Source organism: Nerophis ophidion, linkage group LG21 (genome assembly GCF_033978795.1).
Source record: "Nerophis ophidion isolate RoL-2023_Sa linkage group LG21, RoL_Noph_v1.0, whole genome shotgun sequence".
Lineage (NCBI taxonomy): Eukaryota > Metazoa > Chordata > Actinopteri > Syngnathiformes > Syngnathidae > Nerophis > Nerophis ophidion.
The window spans coordinates 20,314,906-20,340,191 of NC_084631.1; the positions used below are offsets into that span (position 1 = coordinate 20,314,906).

Genomic DNA, 25,286 nt, shown 5'->3' on the forward strand with positions numbered 1-25,286 from the left:
GTGTATGCAAACTTTTGACCACGACTGTACATAGTTTCTTGTGTTTGTTTGCAGTGGAAATACTGGGCATTCCACCACATCCAGCTGAGTTTTGTCATTGTATAAAGCTTACATTACACCATGTTTGCTGCCCGGATTAAGCAGCAGAGTTGTGTGTTGAGCTTGGAAAAAGTCCATGCATTTAAAAGAGGAGAGGTGTGACTTCAGCTTTTGGAGAAGCGAGGTGGTCTGATATGCTGCTTTATCTAATTCCCCAACAGTCTGAGGTTTTGTGATCTTGCAGTCCAACAACCTCTTGTCTCCTGAGCCAAAAACCATATATAAGAAAGAAAGAGTTTGTTTAACATGGATTTGTGATCGCTATGCGAAGCGCTTTCTTTCCCAACCAAGTTCAACATTTCATTTACTCTTATAACTTCTGACGGACTGATGCAGAGTACACATCACTGCAGACCCTGCACTGAGTCGCCCGTCAATCTTACAACCCACTCTTCCCTCCCCTTGAGAACAAGACCCCAATGTACTTGAACGTACCCATTTGGGGGCAAGATCTCATCCCTGACCCGGAGACGTAACTCCACCCCTTTGCAGGCAATAACCATGGACTCGGATTTGGACCTGCTGATTCTCAAGAGTCACTCCTTCACACTCGGCTGCAAACCGATATAGTGAGAGCTGAAGATCACCGCCCGATGTAGCCAGCAGAACCACATTAATTGCAAAAAGAGACCCAATCCTGCAGCCACAAAACCCGATCCCCCTCAATGCCCTGACAAATTATTGCAATTGCAATAAAAAGAGTACTTTAAAAACTTTTTTAAAGGCAGGATTATTACATTGTTGTTGTGGAAAAAACTTACATTTGTCTTTTCTGACTTAGAAATATTACAAGCTCTCAGCCAGAGAGCTAGCCCGCCCCTTCTGCATCAGGTTATGAGGAAACACAAAAAAAGGTAAGATACTATTTTATTAATCTAATCTTGTTGTGCACATAACGACGATGTGCAACTTGCAGTGGCATAAATGGGACCAAACAACTTTTTTATGCACTCTTTGAATCAATCGGGGTGTGTTGTTACAGACATACAGTGGGGCAAAAAAGTATTTAGTCAGCAACCGATTGTGCAAGTTCTCCCACTTAAAATGATGACAGAGGTCTGTAATTTTCGTCATAGATACACTTCAACTGTGAGAGACAGAATGTGAAAAAAAAATCCAGGAATTCACATTGTAGGAATTAAAAAATATATATTTGTAAATTATGGTGGAAAATAAGTATTTGGTCAATAACTAAAATTCAACTCATCCATCCATCCATTTTCTACCGCTTATTCCCTTTTTGGGGTCGCGGGGGGCACTGGCGCCTATCTCAGCTACAATCGGGCGGTAAGCGGGGTACACCCTGGACAAGTCGCCACCTCATCGCAGAGCCAATGCTTTGTAATATAACCTTTGTTGGCAATAACAGAGGTCAAACAATTACTATAGGTCTTTACCAGGTTTGCACACACAGTAGTTGGTATTTTGGCCCGTTCCTGTGATGTTTTGGGGCTGTCGCCAAGGAACACAGACTTTCAACTCCCTCCACAGATTTTCTATGGGGTTGAGGTCTGGAGACTGGCTAGGCCACTGCAGGACTTTCAAATGCTTCTTACGGAGCCACTCCTTTGTTGCCTGGGCGGTGTGTTTGGGATCATTGTCATGCTGGAAGATCCAGCCACGTTTCATCTTCAAAGCTCTCACTGATGGGAGGAGGTTTTGGCTCAAAATCTCAAAATACATGGCCCCATTCATTCTTTCCTTAACACGGATCAGTCGTCCTGTCCCCTTAGCCGAAAAACAGCCCCAAAGCATGATGTTTCCACCCCCATGCTTCACAGTAGGTATGGTGTTGTTGGGATGCAACTCAGTATTCTTCTTCCTCCAAACACGACAAGTTGAGTTTATACCAAAAAGTTCTATTTTGGTTTCATCTGACCACATGACATTCTCCCAATACTCTGCTGTATCATCCATGTGCTCTCTGGCAAACTTCAGATGGGCCTGGACATGCACTGGCTTAAGCAGGGGGACACGTCTGGCACTGCAAGATATGATTCCCTGTCGGCGTAGTGTCTCACTGATGGTAGCCTTTGTTACTTTGGTCCCAGCTCTCTGCAGGTCATTCAACAGGTCCCCCCGTGTGGTTCTGGGATTTTTGGTCACTGTTCTCATGATCATTTTGACCCCACGGGATGAGATCTTGCGTGGAACCCCAGATCGAGGGAGATTATCAGTGGTTTTGAATGTCTTCCATTTTCTGATAATTGCTCCCACAGTGGAGTTTTTCACACCAAGCTGCTTGCCTAGTCTGGTGCAGGTCTACAATTATTTTCCTAGTGTCCTTCGACAGCTCTTTGGTCTTGGCCATAGTGGAGTTTGGAGTCTGACTGTTTGAGGCTGTGGGCAGGGGTCTTTTATACAGATAACGAGTTCTAACAAGTGCCATTAATACAGGTAACGAGTGGAGGACAGAAGACCTTCTTAAAGAAGAAGTTACAGGTCTGTGAGAGCCAGAGATCTTCCTTGTTTGAAGTGACCTAATACTTGTTTTCCACCATAATTTACAAATAAATTCTTTAAAAATCCTACAATGTGAATTCCTGATATTTTTTTCACATTCTGTCTCTCACAAGTGAAGTGTACCTATGATGAAAATTACAGACCTCGGTCATCATTTTAAGTGGGAGAACTTGCACAATCGGTGGCTGACTGAATACTTTTTTGCCCCACTGGGGTGTGTTGTTACAGACATACATATACACATACCGTTCATATAAAAGTACATATGCAAACATGCACTCATACATATAATCACGTTTCATCAAACTAATATTAACGTCGTTCCCCTAGGGGAAACTGGGTAAAACACGGCACACTGACAGATCTTAACCTATTGTTACTATAACAATCTACAAGGTTAATACAGTTCACTTCTCTTTCTTCCCCTCCGTTAATCTGCTTTCTTTTGTTTTTCAAGTTATCATTACCTATATATGTATTGTAGCATTTGAAACAATTGTATTGTTGATAATAGAGGTAGTTATTATTATTAATTCTCAATAATGCTATTTCTCTTGGTATTTGTATTGCTCCATTTATAGTGTAATAATAATCACTGTCATTTCTGTATTATTAATATTTATTTCACTAACTGCTTCTTTGCTATCACTTTTGCCATTACATTTGTACATATTCTATCATTACAGGTCAAATACAAATAAGGCAACAGGAGAAATATCCCCCACTTCTCTTTTGTAACGTAAATCTGTACAGCCGATATGGGCATCTACATCAACTATATGATTTTCTTGAGACGCAAAACAAAAACATGGGCAAAAGGTTTGAGAACCGCTGATCTAGAGCAAAATGAATGGTTTTAGATTTAAATCATTACAGATCCCATTTAAGCGATGTCAAAATAAACTGAAAACACCCCGGAACAGGACTCAAGGCTTTTTTGTTGACTGATTATCGATAAAGTTACAGGCATGAATATACTATGAATTGACTTATTTAAACAAACTTACTTAAACGACTTAAACAAGTTGAAAAACGTGTTCGGTTGTTACCATTTAGTGGTCAATTGTACGAAATATGTACTGTACTGTGCAATCCATCAATCAATCAATCAAAAAGCAATGGATCGATAAATATTCATATCCTAAAAAGGACAAGAAATTATTTCCCTAAATGTTATGAACTCCTGTTTTAATGCCAGTGTGTATAGTGAATGCTGCACAAAAGGGTCGCAATAGCTCGGACTCTCAGCGGAACGTTCCATAGGTGAGACCAAATCGGTAATTTAAAGTACCGATGATTGTCACACACACACCAGGTGTGGTGAAATTTGTCCTCTGCATTTGACCCATCCTCTTGTTCACCCTTTGAGACATGAGGGGAGCAGTGAGCAGCAGCGGTGTCCGTGCCCGGGAATCATTTTGGTGATTAACGCTTCCAATGTTTGCAGCGTGCTCCATATTGCCTCGTTTTTTACAAGATTACGCGGCAATCAAAATAAACCACCTGACTATTCTGACAACCTTTAAAACCGATCCAAAACCAAGCACAGTATGTCTGTAAGAATACGCTTTGAAAAAAGTTGTATGGTAGGTAGATTACTATTTTGTTTAACCCTGTTTGCATAATGGTTGTTGGCGGGACGGCGGTTCCTTCAGCATCTTTAGGACTGGACTATAATAGAACGTTTCTGTTCATATTGTTCAGAGGGTCAAGGGGGATTATCGTATTAGGAAGCATAGAGTAAAGAGTTTGCTGTGAATGACTGAAGTCAGAGGGACAGAACATAGAGCTTCAGTTCTCTCCTTTCAGTTGTGAGTGCACTGGGAACCCATAAACCATGTCTTAAGATCATTTATTTCCCCAGGTCCATTAAATCCTGACAGGGCGACACAAGACCTAAACGTACACACCACTTTAGTCACCCTCTGTCTTTTTCACTTGACCTCTTCATACGGCAGCTGCTGTTACAAGTTCATTTTGATTACTGTTGTCAAACAGTGAATGGCATCAATGCATTCATCTTTGTGTGTGTGTGTCTGTAGTATTCATTCGGTTCCCATTTGGCGAGAGGTGAGTGTATTAAAAGATGCCAAGGTCAGACTCTTACCCGTTCTGCATTGCAGCTGGATCATATGTCAACGCCATCCCAGTCTGAAAGAGAACAAACCGTAAAAGATTACTGACAAATTAAATGCAAATCAGATATTACAAGGCCTATTGATTGAGAGTGAGCTGTCGTTGCTGTCTATTACTTTTTTTTTTTTGGTATTATTTACCAAGTGTTTTTTGACACAATTCCACCATTTATATCGTCCAAAGAACGGTTTGTTAACCTGGGCAACAATTAATCATTGTTGCACAAAGCAAGAAATATGTTTGTGTATTCTAAACTAGTGAGCACAGAGTCAATCAAAGTTGATTTATTTAGCCCTTAATCACGTGTCTCAAAGGGCTGCACAAGCCAAAACGACATCATCGGCTCAGGATCCAAGAGACAAGAAAACTTATCATTGGTTGATTACAACCAATCTCGAAATGCACTGAACTGCAGATCAACACCCGTGGCGCGGTTGGGAGAGTGGCTGTGCCAGCAATCCTGGTTCGATTCCCGGTTTCTACCACCTTAGTCACATCCGTTGTGTCCTTGAGCAAGACACTTCACCCTTGCTCCTGATGGCTCATGGTTAGCGCCTTGCATGGCAGCTCCAGGCCATTCGTGTATGAATCAATGAATGGGTGAATGTGGAAATAGTGTCAAAGTGCTTTGAGTGCCTTGTGGGTAGAAAAGCGCTATACATGTATAACCCATTTACCATTTTTAACCCAAACCTGCTCCTGATAAAGACCACCTGATAAAACAGATCTCAATGCACTCAGCGCAAATCCTGTAAAGGCACCAAAGGACACTGAAGTGGAGAATTCTTAATCATCCTTGAGACGCTGTTAACTTAATGTCATAATTTAGTCCCTGGAGGATTTCAAAGGCTTTTTTCTTTTTTCATTTTTTAGAAATTTATGGCAAGATTTGCGATGATTTGAGCCTAATTTTTTCCGATAACATTGAATCAGTTTGTGATTTTATGGATTTGTTATCCACGTGTCCTTAGTCACCTTAACCCTGCAAAGCATATTCTTTCAACAATTCTAACAAAACATGCTTTATTTGCACACTTTAGAAAACAAATATTGATGTTTCACTCATTTGAGCACCACACAGAGTATCAAAAACCTAACTAGATGGCAGTAAAAGCTCATTCTTTAAACTCATTTCAAAGTACTGCTTTGTAAAAACAAACATCACTTTGTTGTCCACAAGTTGCAATCAATTTCTGTATTTGACAGGAATTGGAAGAGGGTTGAGATATTGTAATATGTTGCCGTTCCTGGACATATGTTTAAAATAATACGTGTTCTAATTAAACAGTTCATTTACATGTTTGACTAGTGCTTCGGGACCAATTGGATTGGTAAATATTTACCATGAATTGATTAACTTGGACCCCGACTATGACAAGTTTGAAAAACTTATTCGGGTGTTTCCATTTAGTGGTCAAGTGAACGGAATATGTACTGTACTATCTACTAATAATAGTCTCAATTAATCAATCAATAAATCAATCAATCAATCAATCAAAAACGATGACAGGCCTAAATGTGTGAGGGAGTTGCTAGGATTTGGACAAAGTTGCGAGGCATGTTGGATGAATTATCCGTGTATTTGAACAATCGCAACGTTGGAAATTCCTGCAGAGTCGGAATATCAAAATTGTCAAGTCATATTGCAAATTTAAGAATAAATGAAGAGAAGACCAGGATTTTACTTTAGGAAAACCCGATTACTGTATAGGCGCCAGCGCCCCCCGCGACCCCGAAAGGGAATAAGCGGTAGAAAATGGATGGATGGATGGATAAACTGGGAGTGGTTCAGTCTGCAAGGATGAATATTTTGGGGACCAGAACCCTAGAATCCAACCCCATATAGAACTGTACATAGGCCTTATATTTTGTGAAGTAAACCAATTTCTAGAGGTGGTTAATTAGGGTTATATTTCAATATCAACCCATGTTCTGTAAAACTGCTTAGGGTATGGGTGTCAAACTCTGACCCGTCGTGTAATTTTATTTGGCCCTTCAACGGTGAAAATGGGTAACACAGGGCACACTGACAAAGCTTAACCCATTGTTACTATAACAATCTACAAGCTCAATATAGGTTGCCTCTCTCTCTTCCCCTTTATTTTTCGGTATTCCTTTTGTTTTATTTAGTTTTTTATAGAATTTATTTAATTTTATTTTTTTAATCTGTAGTTATCATTATGTATATGTATTGTTGCATTTGAACAACTGTATTGTTGATAATAGAGGTAAACTATTGGTATTGTTCATGATCAATAGCGCTTTTTCTATTGGTATTTGTATTGCTCCAGTTGTAATGTAAAAATGCTTATTCTCATTTCTGTATTATTTTTCATTTCGCTAACTGCTTTTTTCCCATCACTTTTACGATCATATTTGTAAATATCGTATGTGCTGGTGATATTCTATTGATGTTGTGGTTTTTGTTTTTATTGTTGTGTTTGCTGCTGTTGTTTTTGTCTCTTGTTTTCCCCCCTCTATCTTCCTTTTTTTCTCTTTCCATCCCCTTCTGCTCCGGCCCGGCTGGACCAAATGATAATATAAATACATTTAATAAAGTCAAATTCAAATAAGGCAACAAGAGAAATATCCTACACTTCTCTTTTGTAAAGTAAATCTGAACCGCTGATATAGGCATCTACAGCAACTATATGATTTGCCTGAGAAGCTGGACAGGACAAAAAAAATAAAATAATTTGGCCCTTGAGGTAATATCAAATTAACATTAGAGCTGACCCGCGGGTATTATATAGGGACGGTGCCGCTTTAACACCGCATTCATTCTCATACTTGCCAACCCTCCCTATTTTCCCAGGAGACTCCTGAATTTCAGTGCCCCTCCCGAATATCCCCCGGGGCAACCATTGTCCCGAATTTCTCCCGATTTCCACCTGGACAACAATATTAGAGGCGTGCCTTAAAGGCATCCCCTACAAACTGACGCCACGTTCGCTTTTCCTCCTTACTAAAAGCGTGCCAGCCCATTCACATAATACCTGCGGCTTACACACACTCACATGTGAATGCAAGGCATACTTGGTCAACAGCCATACAGGTCACACTGAGGATGGCCGCGTAAACAATTTTAACACTGTTGCAAATATGCACCACACTGTGAACCCACACCAAACAAGAATGACGAACCCATTTCGGGAGAACATCTGCACCGTAACACAACAAACACAACAGAACAAATACCAAAAAAACCCTTACAGCAATAAATCACCCCGCGCCCCTTCCCCGCCCACATTAATGAACTAGCATCCAAGAAAAGATACCAGGTATCTGGCTTGCGGCGCGTCAGATTAGATCAGTGTGTTGCAAACTGAGCAGTAAATAGGCCTGAATGGTTGATTTATTCATTGTTGTTTTATTTTAAAATGTATTAGCCTGTGGAAAAAGTTAATGATGATATTTACCTTAGAAGGCTACAAAGAGAAATGAGGCATTCTATTTGTTTTAATCAAAATTGTATATAATATGCCATTGATGTTGTTTTTGTTTGTTTTTTAAAAGTAGATTTTGCACTATTAAGTTATATAAGCATTGCTTGTTCCATATTCAGTGTTAAAGCAAATCAGTGTAGCAAACTGAGCAATAATTAACATTTTTTTCACGCACTTTCTCTTGCTACTTCAAGGCTTGAATATTTGATTCATTCATTATTGTTAATCTGTTTTCAAATTTATTATTAGCCTGTGGGAAAAGTTTCTTTTGATATTTACCTCAGAAGGCTGCAGATATAATAGAATAGAATAGGATAAAAAGTACTTTATTGATCCCTGGGGGATCATATACAACATATATATATATGTATCATATACAACATATATATATATATATGTATATATATATATATATATATATATATATATATATATACATATATATATATATATTATATATATATTATAAATATATTCTACATGTATTCTACATTTAAGTTTATTTATTTAGAAATGGAGCCATTCACTTTTTGTTTAAATTGTAGTTGATATGCCATTGATATTTTTTAAATATTATTATTATTTGAAACTCGATTTTGCATGTCACTATAAAGTTATATAAGCCTTGTTTGTTCAATATTCAATGCAAAACATTTTTGGGTCCCTATTAAAAGGTTATTTTTGTTCAACCTCTGACACCCGTGGCTTAAGGTGTGTTGTGTTGCTTTAACCCCCCCCCCCCCCTAAAAAAAATAAAAAAAAACTGGAGTCCTATTGTAACAGACTATACTGTATAAGTATAATAAACACAATGAATACAAGTATATTGTGCTGAAGATATTGAATTTTCCAAAGCATTTTGTGGAAAGGTGTCATTGTGGCGCATGCTGGCTGGTGGCATGACCCCAGGATGCAGAAAAAAACAGGAGACGTGCAGGTAAAATAATAAACTAGCAAAGCCCAAAAATCCCAGTAATCACTTGTTCCTGGAAGGAAGATGAAAACCCACAACTTTCTGAACTATCTACAGAATAATTGAGGCTCGTAATCATCGAAACTATACGTCTCAGGCCAGAAAATGTACGACGTGTTCCTTATTACATTTCAGATATTTCCGGATAGTTAGAAGTCAATCTGCCATTAACCTTTTGAGCTATCTATGATGAACGAAACAGGGTAAAACACGCAGTTCTGTTTCCACTATCTATGCCTCCATGTGGCTGCTAGTAGTGTAAAGGTGAGGTCTCATGGTGGACATTATTCGTATTAGCCCATAATACAAACCCAGTTTCCATAGGAGTTGGGAAATTGTGTTAGATGTAAATATAAACGGAATACAATGATTCGCAAATCCTGTTCAACCCATATTCAATTGAATGTACTACAAAGACAAGATATTTGATGTTCAAACTCATAAACTTTATTATTATTTTTTTTGCAAATAATAATTAACTTAGAATTTCATGGCTGCAACACGTGCCAAAGTAGTTGGGAAAGGTTATGTTAACCTCTGTGTTACATCACCTTTTCTTTTAACAACACTCAATATACGTTTGGGAACTGAGGAAACTAATTGTTGAAGCTTTGAAAGTGGAATTCTTTTCCATTCTTGTTTTATGTAGAGCTTCAGTCGTTCAACAGTCCGGGGTCTCTGTTGTCGTATTTTACGCTTCATAATGCGCCACACATTTTCCATGGGAGACAGGTCTGGACTGCAGGCGGGCCAGGAAAGTACCCGCACTCGTTTACTTTGAAGCCACGCTGTTGTAACACGTGCTGAATGTGGCTTGGCATTGTCTTGCTGAAATAAGCAAGACGGCGCTTAAAAGGCAGCATATGTTGTTCCAAAACCTGTATGTACCTTTCAGCATTAAAGGTGCCTTCACAGATGTGTAAATTACCCATGCCTTGGGCACTAATACACCCCCATGCCATCACAGATGCTGGCTTTTGAACTATGCGTCGATAACAGTCTGGATGGTTCGCTTCCCTTTTGGTCCGGATGACATGATGTCAAAAATGTCCCCCAAAAATTGGAAATGTGAACCTGTCAGACCACAGAACACTTTTCCACTTTGCATCAGTCCATCTTAGATGATCTCGGGCCCAGAGAAGCTGGCAAAGTTTTTGTATGTTGTTGATAAATGGCTTTCGCTTTGCATAGTAGAGCTTTAACTTGCACTTACAGATGTAGCGACCAACTGTATTTAGTGACAGTGGTTTTCTGAAGTGTTCCTGTGCCCATGTGGTGATATCCTTTAGAGATTGATGTCGGTTTTGATACAGTGTCGTCTGAGGGATCGAAGTTCACGGTCATTCAATGTTGGTTTCTGGCCATGCCGTTTATGGGGAGTGATTTCTCCAGATTTTCTGAACCTTTTGATGATATTATGGACCGTAGATGTTGAAATCCCGAAATGTCTTGCAATTGCACTTTGAGAAACGTTGTTCTTAAACTGTTTGACTATTTGCTCACACAGTTGTGGACAAAGGGGTGTACCTCACCCCATCCTTTCTTGTGAAAAACTGAGCATTTTTTGGGAAGCTGTTTTTATACCCAATCATGGCACCCACCTGTTCCCAATTAGCCTGCACACCTGTGGGGTGTTCCAAATAAGTGTTTGATGAGCATTCCTCAACTTTGTCAGTATTTATTGCCACCTTTCCCAACTTCTTTGTCACGTGTTGCTGGCATCAAATTCTAAAGTTAATGATTATTTGAAAAAAAAAATGTTTATCAGTTTGAGCATCAAATATGTTGTCTTTGTAGCATATTCAACTGAATATGGGTTGAAAATGATTTGCAAATCGTTGTATTCCGTTTGTATTTACATCTAACACAATTTCTCAACTCATATGGAAACCGGGTTTGTAGGAAGCCGCATGTTTTTGGCCGGCTGCTCTACCATCTGAGCCCCGCCGCCCCATATAGCGTTTTTCTAGACACTCACAGTGCTTTAGAGAGAGAACTGTGAACCCATTAGACATATTGCTGTGCCTTACATTTTATTACTGGTTGTGGCAACCTTGTCCATCATTGCACTTTGTAAGCAAAGTCAAACTGTCTGTCTTTATCGGTATGCAGATCTTCTAGATCAGATTTGGGCAAATTAAGGCCCGGGTGGCCACATGCTTTTCAATCAGGCCTGCCGGCCATTCCTAAAAAAATGTTTAAAATCTTTAAGATCAGAAGTGTAGCTGCCATTATGATCTGTAGTGATGTTTTCAAATGACCGAAAGTCTTGAACTACAGTATACAAATTATTTCAATGGTTGGAATCTGCAATTGTGCTTGATATACTAGTTACTATGGTAATCTAATTAGTTACTATGGTAATCTAATTAGTTACTATGGTTATCTACATCACAGCAGGGATTGTTTTTAGTAAGTAAGTAAGTAAGTAGGTAAATGTTATTTATAAAGCGCTTTTCGCAGATACAATCACAAAGCGCTGTACAAAACATAGGAAAAGAAAAACAATTACATTTAACAGTGGCAACATCATAAAAAAGATACAAAGTGGATTAAAAATGATTGTGAAAAGGTGCATTTACTAAAAAGAGAAGTTTTCAAATTAAAGTTTCAACACAGTCAAGATCACAAAGGGACTGGTGCAAATTGTTCCAGAGTCTGGGAGCTATAGCCTGCAATGCCAGATCTACACGGGTATTAAAACAAGTTTTTGGGATCTTTAGAAGACCCTATGTTGTCAATATTCAGTGTTTTATCGTTCATAGATAATATTGTAAATGCCACATTCTGTACATTCTGGGTGTCTCATTCAGTAAAAAAAATAAAAATTTCCATTCCGTTTTTTAAGGCAATCCGTCATAACATTTTTAGCATTCATCCATCCATCCATTTTCTAGCGGTTATTCCCTTTGGGGTCGCGGGGTGGGGGTGGGGGTGTGTGTGTGTGTGTGGGGGGGGGGGGGGGGGTGCCTATCTCAGCTACAATCAGACATCGTTGTGATGTTTTGTATTAGTGTTCCGAATTCTCAAATTTTGGCCCCCCGAGTCAAAATGATTGCCCAGGCCTGTTCTAGATGGTTTTATTTTATACATCAATCACTAGAACCTCCAGGTTCTGTAACAGCTTCTTCCCTCAGGCCGTAAGACTCTTGAACGCATCATAATAATTCCCTCAATTCCCCCTCCCCAAAACGGATTAACTCGCTGGAATAAAAAGACAATAAAACATACATTAATAAACATGGATGCATATGCAAAAATGCAATATGTTTATCAGTACAGTAATCTATTTATTTATGTATGCACCTTATTGCTCTTTTATCCTGCATTACAACGAGCTAATGCAACGAAATTTCATTCTTATCTGTACTGTAAAGTTCAAATTTGATTGACAATAAAAGGAAATCTAAGTTCTTCGTCTGATTCCCCCTTATTTGTGATATTTTATGTCTAGAGACTCCAGTTGCTCCAGCTTAAGGTTACATGATATACTTAGAATGTTTGTTCCTAGAGATAACACAAATTTCGACAAAAAAAAATGTTCAGCTTTTCTGCTCCATGGTCATGGAATAACTTACAAAAGGATCTGAGGTTACCTGAGCAGATCCCTTTGGGGGAATTTCAGGCCATTTTAAAGGATCGACAAACCGTTTCTTCTGTGCATTGTACTTGTTTTTAAGCTGTTTTTACAGAAACATTTAATGCATTGTCTTTAGGTTAGTATATGTCAGTAATTTATTTTTAATTGTGTGTAGCACCCCTACTGTAGGATAGCAGGTTCAAATCAAATCAACTTTATTTATAAAGCACATTTAAAATTTACCACAGGGGTAGACAAAGTGCTGTACAATGGACAGGTTAAATGATAATACAAAAACCGAGCAAACAACACAACACAAACAGAACATGATAAAAAAAAAAATAATAAAACATAAAAACAGGTTCACAGCAGGTGTATAGCGGGGTGCCATTGCAGGATGGATATCACTTAGTGTTAAAAGCCAAGGAATAAAAGTATGTTTTTAAGAGAGATTTAAAAACAGGAAGAGAGGAAGCTTGTCTAACACTCAGAGGTAGGTCGTTCCAGAGCTTGGGAGCAGCAGCAGCGAAAGCTCTGTCACCTCTAAGCTTCAGCCTTGTGTCAGGGACCGTCAGTAGCAGCTGATCGGCTGATCAGGTTAGTACAACAATTAAGATTACTAGGCTCTTGGCCGTATAATTGAGACACTCGAAATGATACGTTTTGTACTTAGTGGACCACAGAACAGCTGCTGGCAAATGTATTGCACAATAATAACAACAACACATGAACAGTGTGCTTTTTGAATTGAAAATACCCACAAAATAAAATAAAAATAGAGCTATCTTACAAAAATCCAAAATAGCAAAAATAGAAAAATTGAAGAAATGTCCTTTTTAAATCTGAATTTTACCCGGGTAGTACTGGATTGAATGAACACTGTCTATATTCCTTTGTTGGGAATCCTTACTACTTTTGTAATCCGTTATTCCATACTGATTCGGTTTGATACTTGCGACTCTGATGGTGGATCAGTTCAGTTATAGGTCACTGCAGAGTGTGGAGACCGATGTAACTGGCCACACCACACCCAACGCTCCCTTTCCGCAGGCTCTCGCTCAGTGGGACTGGCTCGCCGTCATACTCAAGTCCAGCTTGGAACCAGACTTCAGGATCACACAAAAAACCAATTGGAGTTCTCAGCAGCACAAAGCACAGCAATCCAACTCCCACTGGCACCCGGCTATCTTATGCTGCTTTTCCAACACTCGGTTTGAGAACTAACAAGTATTTTAACTTATTAACTTTGTCTTTGAAACACAACAATATGACTCGTGCCTTCCAGTGTTAATTTTGACAGCAACATTTGATTTAGTTTTCGTCATAGTCTTTTGACTAAAATGTCATTTAGTTTTAGTCATAATTTAGTTATTTAAATTGTTTTAGTTTTAATCTAGTTTTAGTTGACACAATATCATAAGATTATAGTCGACGAAAACTACAGTAGATTTAGTCGACTAAAGGGTAATATGTAAACTTTCCCTTCAATTTCTGAAAGTCAAAGCAAAACAGCGGAAAAATCACAGATACAAGTCGTATTTTGATAAAAATCATGTCTCAAATTTAGTATTTCACGAGTAACCCGTGTAATAAACGGGATAACGTTGAGTGAGTTGTATGTTGTGGACGATGCTTACCTGTGTGTGGATTTTGGGGTGATTCGACTGTAAATGTCGCTTCAAGTTTGTTGTGTTTCTCCCCGTAATCCTCGCGCTGCATTTCTTACATTGCGTCTTGTTATCTTTGACGTCAAATGTAAAATTTCCCCATATGTCCTCTCTCCTCTTCCTCCCCAGCGTTGACATGTTGTCTTCTGCAGCGCATTCCCGGGTCAGTCTCAAACGCAAACTACGTTTACGTAACTTCCTTACCAAGTCGCTCTGATTGGTCCTCTTCCCAACTCCTCCTGGCTCTTCCTAACGAAATGAGTTCTGATTGGATCTCGTCATGTCCGTTGTGTCCTGAGCAAGACACTTCACCCTTGCTCCTGATGGGTGCTGGTTGGCGCCTTGCATGGCAGCTCCCTCCATCAGTGTGTGAATGTGTGTGTGAATGGGTAAATGTGGAAGTAGTGTCAAAGCGCTTTGAGTACCTTGAAGGTAGAAAAGCGCTATACAAGTACAACCCATTTATCATTTATTTATCATTTATTTCTCTGGCAGACATTTTCGCCTCGTTTTTATTCGTTGACGAATATGTCAATACCCCTCGTCATCGTCTTAGTCCACGTAAATTATTTTTTATCTAGTTATTGTCTCGTTTTAGTCAGAAAAAAAAGGTCGTTGACGATAACTATGACGAACATTTTTCGTCAACAAAATTAACACTGGTGCCTTCATTCTGTGACGTTCAGTGAAAAAGTGACTCGAAAAACAAAGGCGCATGCGACCTCTCCTGGCCAACGTGTGAATAACGTGCTGTGTGCATGTATCATCAGTTTAACCCGGTAGTGAACACATGACTTTGACACATCATAAATTAACATTTTAAGTGACCAACATGACTTTGGCACACCATAAATTAGAAATGAATAACAGGAGATTATATTAGTGACACTATATTTCCATATGGGTTACATGTGGTTTGTGACTGCTGCTTTTTCCTTCCATCCATCCATTTTCTACCGCTTATTCCCTTTCGGGGTTGCGGGGGGCGCTGGCGCCTATCTCAGCTACAATCGGGCGGAAGGCGGGGTACACCCTGGACAAGTCGCCACCTCATCGCAGGGCCAACACAGATAGACAGACAACATTCACACTCACATTCACACACTAGGGCCAATTTTTAGTGTTGCCAATCAACCTATCCCCAGCTGCATGTCTTTGGAAGTGGGAGGAAGCCGGAGTACCCGGAGGGAACCCACGCATTCACGGGGAGAACATGCAAACTCCACACAGAAAGATCCCGAGCCTGGATTTGAACCCAGGACTGCAGGACCTTCGTATTGTGAGGCAGACGCACTAACCCCTCTGCCACCGTGAAGCCCGCTGCTGCTTTTTCCTGTTGTTTTTATATGTAACTTTGTGTTTGCTGCCCCCTTGGCTAGGTCACTCTTGTAAAGGAGATTTTAATCTCGATGAGTTTCTACCTGGTTAAATAAAGGATATGGATATTGATGGACATGTCTCACACCAAGTTTCTGTCAGTCTACCTCACCATACCCCTGAGGTAGACTGGTTTGTTGTATTTGTTTTTTGCATACAGGGGTTAGTGCATGTGCCTCACAATACGGAGGTCCTGAGTCGTCCTGGGTTCAATCCCGAGCTCGGGATCTCTCTGTGTGGAGTTTGCATGTTCTCTCCGTGACTGCTTGGGTTCCCTCCGGGTTCTCCGGCTTCCTCCCACTTCCAAAGGCATGCACCTGGGGATAGGTTGATTGGCAACACTAAATTGGCCCTAGTGTGTGAATGTGAGTGTGAATGTTGTCTGTCTATCTGTGTTGGCCCTGTGATGAGGTGGTGACTTGTCCAGTAGAGATGCACGGTTTGCGGTCTCATCCGCAGAGTCCGCGGATAAACCGCGGGTCGGGCGGGTGACATGACGAAAAAATAGATTTTAATTAGATTCGGGCGGGTGACGGTTGAACCATTCGGAAATATTTGATATACATGGTTCAGGGATCAGCGACCTTTTCCACTCAAAGAGCCATTTTGACGGAGAAGACAATAGGAGACGTAAACATTCTCTAGAATGACTGCCGGGAGTCACCCAGTTAATAAGTATTAGGGCGTGCTATGAAGCCATTGGCTTTGTCGCCTTCTACAGCATGTACGATCTGCTTGTCAGTCCAGCAACATGTTGTGTGTGTCTTCCGCAGACACACGCACACGACTGTAAGGCATACTGGGTGACACAGAGTACACTAATGGTTGTGATATAAACAATTTTAACACTCTTAGTAATTTGCGCCACACTGTGAAGCCACACCAAACAAGAATGAGAAACATTTCGGGAGAACATCCTCCCAGTAACACAACATAAACGCAACACAACAAATACCCAGAATCCTTTGCATCCATGACAATTCCTGACGTGCGTCGGTAAGGTGGGCGGGGTTGGAGGCGCGGGAGTGTAAAATATATTCATGGTAATTATTGTGTTGCGTTTATGTTGTGTTACTGTGAGGATGTTCTCCCGAAATGTGTTTGTCATTCTTGTTTGGTGTGGCTTCACAGTGTGGCGCATATTAGCAAGAGTGTTAAAATTGTTCATATCACAACCATCAGTGTACTCTGTATCACCCAGTATGCCTTTAAATCTTGTACGTGTGATTGCAGAACCTGCATACAACATGTTGCTGGACTAACAATCGGTTTGTACATGTTGTTGAAGGTGTCAAAAGCAATGGCTTCATAGCACGCCCTTGTTCTTTTCATCAGTATGATCACCATTGGATAATCGCGAGAACGTTAGCGGCTCCCATTGTCTTCTTTACACTGTGAAACGGGTCTAAATAGCTCTTTGAGTGGTAAAGGTGGCCGACCTCTGAGTATTTCAATGGGCGGGTGGCGGGCGGTTGCGGTTCTGATAAAATGATGGTTCGGGTGAACGGCGGGTGGATGACGACTTTGGTGATGCGGTTGCGGATGATATAATTGCCTATCCCCGCATCTCTATTGTCCAGGGTGTACGACGCCTTCTGCCCGAATGCAGCTGAGATAGACTACAGCACCCCTCGCGACTCCAAAAGGGACAAGCGGTATAAAATGGATGGATGGAAGGATGATGCATACATGCTTCGCTTTGCATGCCTTCTTTTTTTTAATTATTAAATATAATTTTTCCTTCCGTTTCTGAAGCTTGTGGTTACGCCAGCATGCGCCGTTGTGACCCAAAACTTAATAAAATTAAAGTTATCTATTTAAAATAGAGGTTCAGTTAGCATCTCTGCTAATTCATTTAAGCACCGTCAGGGTCCGTTCGTGTTAATAACTGCATGAAGGCAGGCTGCAACCCCTGCAGTGAGGGAATTGAATGACTTAGCAGCACTATTACTTAATGTCTCGTATATGTCTTAATGAGAGCGTGAGTTGAATAAAGAAGAAGAAAACAGAAATGACTGACAATATGATTCACTAATGAACTTCAATAAGCCCTTCCCACACAATCAGGCTGGCAGGGCTCAACACGTTTTCTCAGCATTATGTAAGAAAAAAAAGGTTTGTGCTGCTTGCTGCATTACCCCAGGGGTACATTTTATTATATTGTTTAATTATTAGTATATACAGCTGTGGTCAAGAGTTTACATACACTTGTGAAGGGCACAATGTCTATAATTATTTTTGCAACTCTTATTTCTTTGTGACAGAGTGATTGGAGCATATACTTGTTTGTCACAAAAAAAAAATCATGAACTATGGTTATTTTTAGAATTTGTTATGGGTCTACTGAAAATGTGACCTAATATGCTGGGTCAAAAGTATACATACTGCAACATACATTATCAATTTTGGTGGTGTAGAAAAGTTACAATCAAATCAAATCAGCTACATGGTATGGCCTCTTAACTTCATGTGAGTGATTATGATTGATGACAATTGTTGACTTCTCTGAGCCCATTTAAATAGGGCTCATGTGATGCAGTAAGACTCAGTTACAAACGCAACAATGGGAAAAAAGGAACTCAGCACAGATCTGAAAAAACGACTCATTGACTTGAACAAGTCAGGAAAGTCGCTTAGAGCCATTTCAAAGCAGCTTAAGGTTCCAAGAGCAACTGTGCAGACAATTGTTCGTAAGTATAAAGTGCATGGCACAGTTTTGGCACTGCCAAGATCAGGAAGAAAATGCAAGCAATCACCTGCTGCTGAGAGAAAATTGGTCAGGATGATCAATAGTCAACCAAGAACCACCAAAAAGCAGGTCTGCAATGAATTGGAAGCTGCTGGAACACAGGTGTCAGTATCCACAGTCAAGCGTGTTTTGCATCACCATGGACTGAGAGGCTGCCATGCAAGAAGGAAGCCCTTGCTCCAAATGCGACACGTTAAGGCTCCTCTAAAGTTTGCTGCTGATCACATGGACAAAGATAAGACCTTCTGGAGGAAATCTCTGTGGTCAGATGAAACAAAAATGTAGTTGTTTTGGCCACAATAACCAACAATATGTTGGAAGGAGAGAATCGTCAATCAATCAATGTTTACTTATATAGCCCTAAATCACTAGTGTCTCAAAGGGCTGCACAAACCACTACGACATCCTCGGTAGGCCCACATAAGGGCAAGGAAAACTCACACCCAGTGGGACATCGGTGACAATAATGACCCAGTGGGACGTCGGTGACAATGATGACTATGAGAACATGATACTGTAAAAGATCAATCCATAATGAATCCAACACAGTCGCGTGAGTCCAGTCCAAAGCGGATCCCACACAGCAGCGAGAGTCCCGTTCACAGCGGAGCCAGCAGGAAACCATCCCAAGAGGAAGAGAGAAGGTGAAGCCTTTAATCTCAGGAACAACATCCCTACCGTCAAGCATGGTGGTGGTAGTATTATGCTATTGGCCTGTTTTGTTGCCAGTAGAGTCAATGGGACAATGAAAAAGGAGGATTACCTCCAAATTCTTCAGGACAACCTAAAATCCTCCGCCGGGAGGTTCGGTCTTGGGTACATTTGGATGTTCCAACAGGACAATGACCTCCAACACAGGTCAAAAGTGGTAAAGGAATGGCTAAATCAGGCTAGAATTAAGGTTTTAGAATGGCCATTGCAAAGTCCTGACTTAATCTCTATTGGGAACATGTGGACAATGCTGAAGAAACAAGTCCATGTCAGAAAACCAACAAATTTAACTGAACTGCACCAATTTTGTCAAGAGGAGTGGTCAGAAATTCAACCAGGAACTTGCCAGAAGCTTGTGGATGGCTACCAAAAGCGCCTTATTGCGTTGATACTTGCCAAGGGACACGTAACCAATTAACCAATTGCTGTGTGTATACTTTTGACCCAGCAGATTTGGTCACATTTTCAGGAGACCCATAATAAATAAGAAACAAACTTCATGAATGTTTTTTGTTGGCCTACACCTTTCAGTGGATCACCAACTTCCTGACTGACAAAAGACAACAGGTAAGGCTGGGGACCACTGCATCCCCACCTGGACAATCAGCACTGGCGCCCTCCAGGGGTGTGTTCTCTCCCCACTGCTTTGCTCCCTCTACACCAACGACTGCACCTCAGGGGATCCTTCTGTGAAATGTTTCAGGATCCGTCAACGCTCTCATTCAGGACTGCGACAAGTCTGCATACAGACGGGAGATGGAATAACTGGCTCTCTGGTGCAGTTCAAACCATCTGGAGCTAAACCCGCTCAAGTCTGTGGAGATGACAGTGAACCACAAGGAAAAGCCCGCCCTTACCATTCTGAACAGCACAGTGTCCACTGTGGACCCTTTCTGGTTCCTGCGTTCGACAATCAGATGAGACCTGATGAGGACCTCCCACTTAAACACACACCGCTCAAGAAGTTCAACCTGCCCCAGTAGCTGCTGATAATGTTCTACACATCCATCATTCAGTCTGTTTAGTGCAAACTAATCACTTTCTTGTGTGGATCTGCAACCGTTTTACAGACAGACTGCAACGGACAACTAGGACACTAGACAAGATCATTGGTGCATGTCAACCTTTCCCCATTCAGGACTTATGCCAGTCCAGTATCAGGAAACAGGCAAGTAGCATCACCGCAGACCCCTCACGACCTGGTCAAGAACTGTTCAAACTCCTCCCCAATGGCAGGCGTTACAAACCACTGTACGCCAAAACAACCCGTTTCTTCCCCCAGGCTATCAATCTGATGAATGCTGTTGAATAACACCGGAGTTAATCTGTCACTGTGAAACGTATTAACTCATTTTACTCTATGCTCTATTCACCACTGCACTATTATTTATTAGCACTGCACATATTAGTTATTTAAGTCCTTGTTTGTATTTTTGTTTAATCTATGTAAGCGTCAATGTATACCTTGATGTTGCAGAAAAAAGACCATATGTTTTTTTAACCAATTTCCGAACTCTAAAAGGGTGAATTTGGCGATTGAAAGGCCTTTCAATTGATAGCCTGTCGGAGTGATGACCTACATTAGGCGATCCACCATTTTCTCAATCTTATTACACGCACCAAGTCAAATCAGCTCTGTTATTTTCCGTTTTTTCGACTGTTTTCCCGTTCCTTGGAGACATCATGCCTCGTCGGTGTGTTGTCGGAGGGTGTAACAACACGAACAGAGACGGATTCAAGTTGCAACAGTGGCCAAAAGATGCGAAAGTCCTTCGTTTGTTCCGCACACTTTACCTACGACAGCTATGCTACGACAGAGATGGCAAGAATGTGTGGATATCCTGCGACACTCAAAGCAGATGCATTTCCAACAATAAAGTCAAAGAAATCTGCAATATTGGAAAATAGACCACAACTGAATCTGCCAGAGTGCGAGCTATTTAGGGACGACGGCTGTCTCTTCCCGCAGATGAGCGAGGTAAACCCCCTGGATGTCTTGGCTAAGACGTGATTTATGCCACTTCTTTTTCTGTCTCATTTTGTCCACCAAATGTATAACATTGTGCATGAATGCACAAAGGTGAGTTTTGTTGATGTTGTTGACTTATGTGGAGTGTGCTACTCAGACATATTTGGTCACGGCATGACGGCAAGCTAATCGATGCTAACATGCTATTTAGGCTAGCTGTATGTACATATTGCATCATTATGCCTCATTTGTAGCTATATTTGCATCCACCCTTTCCCTCCACCCACATTTAATGCCAAACAAACACATACCAATCGTTGGTTAGAAGGCGATCGCCGAATTTGTCCTCGCTTCCTCCCATGTCGCTGGCTGTCGTGTCGTTTTCGTCGGTTTCGCTTGTATACGGTTCAAAGCGACATGGCTCAATAGCTTCAGTTTCTTCTTCAATTTTGTTTTCGCTACCTGCCTCCACACTCCAACCATCTGTTTCAACACATGCGTAATCTGTTGAATCGCTAACGCCGCTGAAATCCGAGTATGAATCCGAGCTAATATCGCTATACCTTTCTGTGCTATCCGCCATGTTTGTTTCTGGTTGTTTCACGCTGTGACGTCACAGGATAATGGACGTGTGGATATACTGATGGTAAAAATCAGGCACTTTGAGGCCGTTTTTCGGGATATTGCGTGATGGGTAAAATTTTGAGAAAAACTTTGAAAAATAAAAAAAGTCACTGGGAACTGATTTTTATTGGTTATAACCCTTCAGAAATTGTGATAATGTTCCCCTTTAATATTCATTGTTTGCATTGAACAAGTGCACATAGTCTGCCAAGTCATATTTTTTTGTGTTTACCGTACTTGATCAGTAAAGCTGATTCTGATTCTATTTGTTTTTGGCCTAAATTAACTGTTAAATTATATGTAATTAATGTATTAAATGTATTAAACTGCAGTGCTCGTCTTACTTTCTATTACTATATGGGGGCGATCAATCAAGATATTAACCAAGCGAGACTTACTTTTCTGCAATTACTCCTGGAAGATACTGGCTTCGCATTACCAAAGGTATGGACGGGTGTGTCCAAGTTAATGGAAACGGAAAGCTGTCTTCTTTTAATGGTTTTAATACAGTTTTTGCAAGTTAGGTAATGTTTGTTGTGGTCTATAACGACATAAAAAACACTATCAGAAATGCAGACAATATTAGATACAGAAAACGTGTCATAAGACGTGCAAATATAAATTAAATACAAAGGACATGAGTAAAGGAAATTAAATGAGCTCGAATATACCTATAAACGAGGCATAATGATGCAATATATACATACAGCTAGCCTAAATAGAATGCTATCATCAAGTCTCAAAGTCTATTAGCTTGAAGTCATCCACTGACCAAATATGCCTGTTTGGCACTCCAAAAAGCCAATAACGTCAACAAATATCATGTTAGTGCAGTAATGCACATTATAGAAAATTAAATAGACAACATGAGACGAAGAATGAGTCTTTCTGTGGCAGCGTCGGAGAAAGTTGTAGATGTAAACAAACTCCGGTGAGTTCAATGACCGCCGATATTAGTAGAACAAAACAGGGCTCACGAAATACTCTCAATAGTTAAGCATGTTTAATATAAACAGTGGTATTTCTAACAATTAGAAAGGTTAATGTCATGATTGCCCTACCACAGAAACCATATTAAAATTAAACATTTATTTTTTTCCACTCATCTTCATCCATTTTTATACATTTTTGAAAAATCTCCAAGGAGCCTCTAGGGTTCCAGGGCAGCGAGTTGCTGACCACTGGGTTAGCATGTCGTGCCGTACAGTCAGGAGATTGAGAGTTGTGTGTGGAATTTGTTCTACCTGTGCATGTTTGTGTGACGTCTTTAGCTTCTTCCCGCATCCCGAAAACATTACATGTTAGTTGAATTGGACACTAGAGATTGTCCAAAGTGTGAATGTGAATAATTTTTTGTCTGTATATGTCCTGTGTACTGTGCCTCGACCCCTAAGTTACCTGAGATAGGCTCCATCTTACCGAAGACCAAAATGAGGACATTCACTAAAGAGCAGGCGTTCTAAACCTTTTGGCCCAATTTTTCCACTACAGAGGGGCTTGGTGCCCACTCAAATATCAACACTGAATTAGTAATATGACTGTACTCTTGTTTGTAATCATATTCAATAAGGATATCTAAACTACTTGCAGTTTAACAGGATAAATAAAGCTTGTCAAATAGTGGGAAACCATGTGTTAAAGGCCTACTGAAACCCACTACTACCGACCACGCAGTCTGATCGTTTATATATCAATGATGAAATATTAACATTGCAACACATGCCAATACGGCCTTTTTAGTTTACTAAATTACATTTTAAAATTTCCCGCAGAGTTTCTTGTTAAAACGTCACGGAATGATGACGCGTGTGCGTGACGTCTCGAGTTGGAGAGCACATATTTGCGCAGCACAACTTGCGGCTAAAAGTCGTCTCTTTTCATCGCGCAATTTCACAGTATTCTGGACATCTGTGTTGCTGAATCTTTTGCAATTGTTCAATTAATAATGGAGAAGTCAAAGTAGAAAGATGGAGGTGGGAAGCTTTAGCCTTTAGCCACACAAACACACGGTGTTTCCTTGTTTAAAATTCCCGGAAGTGAAGCTTTACTATGGATCAGAGCGGTCAAGCGAACATGGTTCCCGACCCCTTGTCGACCGGCAGGTTTCGGTGAGAAAATTGTGTTAATAAGTCGCCTCTTACCGGAGATCTGCGGAGCTTACGCCGTCCATGCAGCTGCTGTGACTTCCTTCAGACACTGGCGTCAACACTCCCGTGGACACACCCCTCCGACTATCAGGTACTATTCAACTCACTAAAACACTAGCAACACAATAAAAAGATAAGGGATTTCCCAGAATTATCCTAGTAAATGTGTCTAAAACATCTGAATCGCTCACAATGCAATCGCCTTTTTTTTGTTTAACAATTTTTTTATTTGTTTTTTTTTCTAGTCGTTCTCTATTAATATCCTCAGCCACAAATCTTTCATCCTCGCTCAAATAAATGGAGAAATTGTCGTTTTCTCTGTCCGAATAGCTCTTTTTGTTGGAGCCTCCCATTATAAACAATGTGAGGATGTGAAGAGCAAGCACAAGGGTGACGTCATCGTCTGCTACTTCCGGTGAAGGCAAGGCTTTTTTATTAGCAAACAAAAGTTGCAAACTTTAATTGTTGATGTTCTCTACTAAATCCTTTCAGCAAAAATATGGCAATATCGCGAAATGATCAAGTATGACACATAGAATGGACCTGCTATCCCCGTTTGAATAAGAAAATCTCATTTCAGTAGGCCTTTAAGCAGAAATATTTTCAAGACTTAGGTCAGGCTGATAAATACTGATTAAATATACTGTAAAAGAATGGATTCATAAAAACTGATTATAAATATATTTACATCTGAAATAAATCCATTCTGACAACATTTATAGTAAATTTGAATGTTTCTTAAACCGTCAATAAAATCCAAGTGAAAATGAAAATACAGCTCCACTACTTTGTCATAATTTTTTTCCTTGAACTTCCTTATGACTTTAGCTCCAGACATCCACCCTTTGAGTTTGTCATTACTGCCACAGGTGGTGGAAAAGTGTATTACAACTGAGTACTGCTGCGGCCCATACTGACCACGGATGAGGATCACACATTTTTTGGCACCATGGCCCAACAATGGACCCCCTGGATAAGAAATACTGGTATAGAGAATATAATGATGGCTGGACAATGCAAAATTGTTGAAAAGCAGTAGGAAGAATCAAAGCTTATTTATCATATACTTGTCACGATTCATCTGTGCGCTGTGCTGAGCGCACCTCCGAGAGCATACGAGGAGCACGCCAGTCCGGTTGGAGCAAGCAGCTGCAATCAATCACCAGCAATCAACACAACTGAGGCTGATGACGAGACCTGCCTTCATAAGCCAGCACAACCTGCTATCCCGGGCCAGAACGTAGTCATCTGTTCCTGTACAGTAAGCGAATGTCTAGCTCTATGCACTCTTGCTCTCTCTGTGTGTTTGATTTGATTTTTATTTTTAATAATGATCTCCATTAGC

The 25,286-nt window shown here is 40.4% G+C and overlaps 1 protein-coding gene across 3 annotated transcripts in view; it reads right to left on the reverse strand.

Moving 5' to 3' along the window:
- rbms3 (RNA binding motif, single stranded interacting protein) overlaps positions 1 to 25,286 on the reverse strand; it is an 807,584-nt gene that overhangs the window by 156,537 nt on the left and 625,761 nt on the right. For all 3 annotated transcript variants that reach the window (XR_009803506.1, XM_061882138.1, XM_061882137.1), the window contains exon 8: positions 4,670 to 4,713. Coding sequence is in view for 2 of the 3 variants with exons in the window: in XM_061882138.1 (XP_061738122.1) it covers positions 4,670 to 4,713 (44 nt within the window). In the remaining variant the exon portion in view is untranslated. The remainder of the gene's footprint in view (positions 1 to 4,669; positions 4,714 to 25,286) is intronic.